Source organism: Scylla paramamosain, chromosome 21 (genome assembly GCF_035594125.1).
Source record: "Scylla paramamosain isolate STU-SP2022 chromosome 21, ASM3559412v1, whole genome shotgun sequence".
Taxonomy (NCBI): domain Eukaryota; kingdom Metazoa; phylum Arthropoda; class Malacostraca; order Decapoda; family Portunidae; genus Scylla; species Scylla paramamosain.
The window spans coordinates 4,003,301-4,009,300 of NC_087171.1; the positions used below are offsets into that span (position 1 = coordinate 4,003,301).

At 46.1% G+C, this 6,000-nt stretch overlaps 1 protein-coding gene across 1 annotated transcript in view; it reads left to right on the top strand.

Annotated features, from left to right (window-relative positions):
* The window catches only part of LOC135110881 (uncharacterized), a 55,977-nt gene extending 50,507 nt beyond the window's left edge, over positions 1 to 5,470 (top strand). Inside the window, 2 exon segments of the mRNA XM_064023502.1 lie at positions 1,700 to 1,832; positions 4,402 to 5,470. Coding sequence (XP_063879572.1) covers positions 1,700 to 1,832; positions 4,402 to 4,447 — 179 coding nt within the window. The 3' untranslated portion in view covers positions 4,448 to 5,470.
* The last annotated feature ends 530 nt before the right edge of the window (positions 5,471 to 6,000 follow it).

Here is a 6,000-nt window from a genome sequence, read left to right on the forward strand (position 1 = left end):
GGACTGTATGCCTGTTTACCCAGATTCTATCACTTTCTCTCTCTCTCTCTCACTATTGGTCGCTCCCCCGCGGTGCCAAGGGCGGCGGACGGTCAGAAGGAGGGCTAGGGAGCGGCGCCCTGTGGCGACAAGAAAAATAGAGACCTGGGGACCCCGTGTTGAGGCGCTTCTGTGTGCTTGTTCCTTCTCTTCCATTTACGTCACTCACTTATGACGGCCCTTACCATTCTCTCTCTCTCTCTCTCTCTCTCTCTCTCTCTCTCTCTCTCTCTCTCTCTCTCTCTCTCTCTCTCTCTCTCAAGTGGGGCAGAGGTCGTCATACGTGTTAACTAATGGTTCGCGACGCTATTATTCACCGAGGAGCAATTCATACGCCAGTCTGTGTTGTCATAAATATCTCCTTATATTTAGACGTGCCGCTGCTGAGGGTCGCGCTCCTGCTGGCCCCGCAGTTTTGATTTTGTTGCTGCTGCTTTTTTTTTTTTTTTTATTGCCATATCCTCTTACTCTTCCTTCTTTTCTCATCGCTCCTCCCCAATTTTCCTCCTCTTTTTATTTATTTACTTTTTTGTTCTCCATTCTCATGGTTTTTGTCTCCTCCTCCTCCTCTTGTCATTTCCTTGTGCTTTTGTCCAATGATTAGTTCTTGAAAACCGCATCCTTATGTGGTAGATAAATACACACACACACACACACACACACACACACACACACACACACACACACACACACACACACACACACACACACACACACACACACACACACACACGAAGCAAAAGACAGGGACAGTCAAACAGAAACGAGAATAAGAGGAAGAGGAGTGGAAAAAGAAGGAGGAGGAGGAGGACGAGGAGGAGGTGAAAAGGGTAGATTATGGAAGGAAAGGAGAGGGAGGAGGAGAGAGAGGGAAGGGGTAAGCAGAGGGCATAGAGGAGCAGCTGCTGTTGTGGCGGGAAGGCTCCTGCTCTCTGTCCCACAAAAAGGAGGGTTCCTTTGTTTACCTCTCACCACTTTTCCTTCGCCCTGGGCCACCCGAGTCCCGGGGGCGCGGGAGGGGTCGACCGGGCTTCCTGGAGGGGGCGGGACGGGGCAGGGCAGATCAGACCCAAGGTGGTGGTGGTGGTGGTGGTGGTGGTGGCAGTGGTGGTGTACTTGTATATGTACTATGTTTTGTTGTCTGAGAGAGAGAGAGAGAGAGAGAGAGAGAGAGAGAGAGAGAGAGAGAGAGAGAGAGAGAGAGAGAGAGAGAGAGAGAGAGAAATTTTCACATGATTTACAAAGGTTAAACATACGAAAATTTATAAAACATACATCAGTTGGCATGATGATCTACGTATGTCGAGGGTCTTTCCTTAACTCGGCACTACTGTTCAGTATATGGTGAGCAACACGTGGGGGAGCAGAATGTAGCAGGGCAGAGATACAGCGAGGTATTGAAGTATTTTAGTTTGTATTAATGGGGTTTTTATGATTTTGATGTGATTAAGTATATGCTCTCTCTCTCTCTCTCTCTCTCTCTCTCTCTCTCTCTCTCTCTCTCTCTCTCTCTCTCTCTCTCTCTCTCTCTCTCTCTCTCTCTCTCTCTCTCTCTCTCTCTCTCTCTCTCTCTCTCTCTTCTATATATCCCTCTCCTTCTATATATCCCTCTCCTCCCCTCGCTTCCCGCCACTGACCCTCCCATAACTTGACATTGCAGGTGACGAGATCCTTGCTGTGAACGGCCGCTCCCTCTCTGGTCTGAGCCACGCTGAAGCCATCGCTGTGTTCCGCTCCATCCGTGCCGGGAAGGTGATCATGCACGTGGGGCGCCGCACTGCCTCCTCCTCCAGGTGAGCGGCGGTGATGGTGGTGGTGGTGGTGGTGGTGGTGGTGGTGTGTTACTGATCGCCAAACCAAGCCATTCTTCTCGTCGTCCCCTTTATTCTCGTCCTCTTCCGTTTCCTTATCCTTCATCTTCTCTTCTTTCTTCTGTTCCACATTTGTCCTCTTCCTCCTCTTCCTCCTCCTCCTCCTCCTCCTCCTTCTCCTTTTCCTTGGCTTTATCTTCATCCTTCTTCCCATAAATATTATTGTTGTAAGAATATGATAATATGAAGTTCATATTATTATTATTATTATTATTATTATTATTATTATTATTATTATTATTATTATTATTATTAATGTAGTAGTAGCAGTGGTGGTGGTGGTGGTGGTAGTGGTAGCAGTTGTGTTAGTCTTAGTAGTAGTCGTAGTAGTAGTAGGCAGTAGTAGTAGTAGTAGTGGTGGTGGTGGTAGTGATAGTAGCAGTGCTAGTAGTAGTAGTAGTAGTAGTAGTAGTAGTAGTAGATGAAGTAGTAGCAGGAGAAATATTATAAGTAACAGTATCACCAACAATATCAGCAGTAGTAATAAAGGTAGTAGTGGAAGAAGAGAGAGAGAGAGAGAGAAAAAAAAAAAGAGGAGGGAAGGGCAAAATGAGGAAGTCGTATTGGAGAAGGAGGTACTTGTGTACATACTAGTATAATACAGTACAAGCGTCAGACTTTAAAACTTTACTTATGTGTCTACCATGCTTCATTTCTGTGCTCTAAGTGGATGCAATGAACATGCTCGTCACACAGGGTAACGGGCCTTACCTCCCACACCACCTGTCCCTGGCATTGGTTGCAGGGAGGTCTTAGTGAATACGATACATACAAGTCACCAATATGAAATTATGCAGATTTTCTCTTTAGTTGTTCGGTTCTTGTTGTCTTGAAATAATCTTTACCAAAAATTACATGGTTCTCTCGCCTCTTGAACCATTTTTGTATCATATATATTTGAAAAGTGAAATATGCTCTATCGTGTATCAACTACTAACATTGTCGTGGAGTTTGGTTGTGCCATCTGTTCTCTTTCCCACAGTTCTCTCTCACGAAAGATTTAATTTGATTGGCACTGATTCTTTTTTATCTTAAAGAAGCGTTCCATCCTGCAGAAAGACCAAATTTTCGCCCTAGGTGGTGCAACATGCGCAGCTTTTAACCTTCTTGCCAACATGAATACACAAGACGTAGAAAACACCGCGGCCTTCAATGTCTCCAACCCTCCGTTACGCTTTCTGCCGCCCAGACACAATCTTCCAAATAACACCCGCCACTTCTTTTTATAACCTCCCACCTCCTAGCTTCCTCCACACGCTGCTTCCTTTACCTCGTGGTATTATGAGAAGAATAAGTAGTTTGGCATCACTCATCCGAACTGTGATTGAAATATCTTATTAAATAGTATTTTTTTTTTTCTTTTTACCGTCAGAAGTTGACGACCTTGTAGAGCAACCTCCCTCGTTCCCAACCTGACCAGTATACTCGTAGGTCCACCAGTCCACTCCCTACTTCTCCCCCCTCCCCATGTTAAAGGGACGCCTCCACGCTCAGCTACTCCACGTCAAGCGGGATGAAGCCAGAACCTTGTCTCTCCGCCTCACGCTACCACCGTGTGTGTCACTTTATGCCGCAGTGTTGCTTCACCCTTTATTACCTCACTTTTACCGTGCACGCGGCTCTGCTCCTCGCGACACATTCCTCTCTCATGCTCGACTCCTGCTTAAGACTTGCTTCACGTTTTCACTTATTTTTTTGTTTATGTTAGGTAATAATTCATAAGTCTATTACCTTTAACTCACGTTGATGAAGCGTGAAATAACTGCATTCCTCTATCTTGTGTCTTCCCAGCCATTCGCGCGCCTCACCGCTGCCGATAAAAGCAATGTACTTGTAGCAGTAGGATTGAGTTTTATTGCCTTTTGATTTTTTTTTTTTTTCTCCCTCGAAGCGGATCTACTTAGTTCTCATGAGTCAAAAACTTAAATAAAAGAAAATTTATATTGAGGAATACTTGTTCCTGACTTTACTCATTCCATAATTTTCCACTTGTGACAATCTTAATTTCTCAGGAGCGTGTAGAACTATTTATCCTTTTTATGTAAGAGGGAGATCGGCCAGGGACAACAAAAGTAAAAAAAAAAAGGCCCACTGAAGTGCCAGTTCCCAAAGCGAGGCCAGAATTACTTATCGAAAATCGGATAATTGACATGGGCTGTCTGTATACGATTTCATGATTCTTAATATTTCCTGCATTGTCCTGTGTTTGTGAGGTGTGTCTGCTGTGTCAGGTTGAAGTGAAAGAAACCCCCTTCCCCCCCCCCCTCTCTCTCTCTCTCTCTCTCTCTCTCTCTCTCTCTCTCTCTCTCTCTCTCTCTCTCTCTCTCTCTCTCTCTCTCTCTCTCTCTCTCTCTCCTCTCTCCTCTCTCCTCTTCTCTCTCTCTCTCTCATCTCTCTCTCTCCATATTGAATGTCACGAAATGGCTTCCCAGCGTGGCTGCTCATCAGGTTAGGTCGGAATCTCTAACTTTGGGTTTTTCCTTCCTTTCAGATCCTCCAAATCCAAGTCCTGCGATGAGCTTGATAAAATGGAATAGACGACTTGGCCACCACTGCATTCCCTGCCAACCTCTCGCCTCCCTACCTCTCTTACGGCGTGGTCTCGCGCTCCCTCACTGATGACTCCTGCTGGGAGGCTGGGCTTGGTGCTTATGAGGAGCCTCACAATGAGATACTGCATCGTAGGTCATCAGAATACAGGTGCTGAGGCGGAGCAGAGAAACAGCGGTGAGCATAGCAAGACAGCAGAGACTGGAAAGTAATAGCAGTTTTTGATGTTGTATAATGGTCAGTGCACTCAGACTGTTCTTGGAAACTGATACCGATAAACAATAAATTCAGAAAAAAAAAGTTTCCTCAAGTGGTGTGTTGCGAAGACTGCACTCACAGACACAGTTAACGGAGACGTGTTTTGTGTTTGCGGATTGTGTTGCAAGCTTTACCAAAAGGCGGCCGTGCCAGGAGTGTTCGTCAGCAGTGGGCCCTTGGTGCTGGGGCGGCTGGGAGGCGCTGGCTGGCTGGCGAGTCTGCAGATCATTGAGTTGGGATTTCACGTGTGTATGTATATGTGTGTGTGTGTGTGTGTGTGTGTGTGTGTGTGTGTGTGTGTGTGTGTTCGCTCGCTCCCATGCAAATGAATCCTGGGTGCGATTATTCCTTCTCAACCTTTCCTCTCACTGCATGATGCTGAATTGTGTATATTATTGTTTAACCAAAAACTTTATATGATTAAATAATTCTACGAAATGTCCTGTTATGTAGCTTTTGTAGCACAGTTTTTACATACTTTAAGTAAGATTTTTACAGAATGTTGTTAGAGTTCTTTTTGTACACGTGTTTCATACTGAAGCTAACAGTGTCAGTGCTTTGGAGTGGTGGTGATGGAGTCCCCCTCGAGGCTGTGTGTCTGGGGGGGATTGGGGAGAGAGAGAGAGAGAGAGAGAGAAATGGACGGATGCTGACATGTATTCCTTATAAATACTTTACCTTTTCTGCTCCACTGTTGGTTCTAGTCTTACTTTTTACAGTTTTTACGCAACAATATATAATTATTTACCGTTGAAGAACTGCATGTGATTTTATATCCTTCTCAAAAGCCTTGTATGTCTTGCCTGACTCTATATCACGTCACACTATCTAGTCCAACTGCCCAAGTTTGGAGCCCCACGACAGACAAACACCCACATTATGCATACAAGAGGCGTCGTGCCACTTCTGTCTGTCACAGGTACAAGGATGACAAAAAGTGAGTATCCACCCACACTTTCAGCGCAGTAGTGGCGGTGGTGGGAAGCGGAGGTGCGTTGAGGTAGCGATGAGGTGGCGTCATAAGGTCCTCACGCTGCCGAGCCCTAGTGACGGGAAGAAAAGTCCCCGCAGCAGGAGAGCTTCAACTAGCGTGCCCATGTTTGGAGTCGCGCCCTCCCTCGCCTTGTGTTAGGGTGGGCGGGAGCAAAGGTGTTGCCCAGCCCCCCGCCCACACACACACACACATACACACACACACACACCACACACACAACACACACTCTCTCTCTCTCTCTCTCTCTCTCTCACTCTCTCTCCTCTCTCTCTTGCTACTAAACCAAGG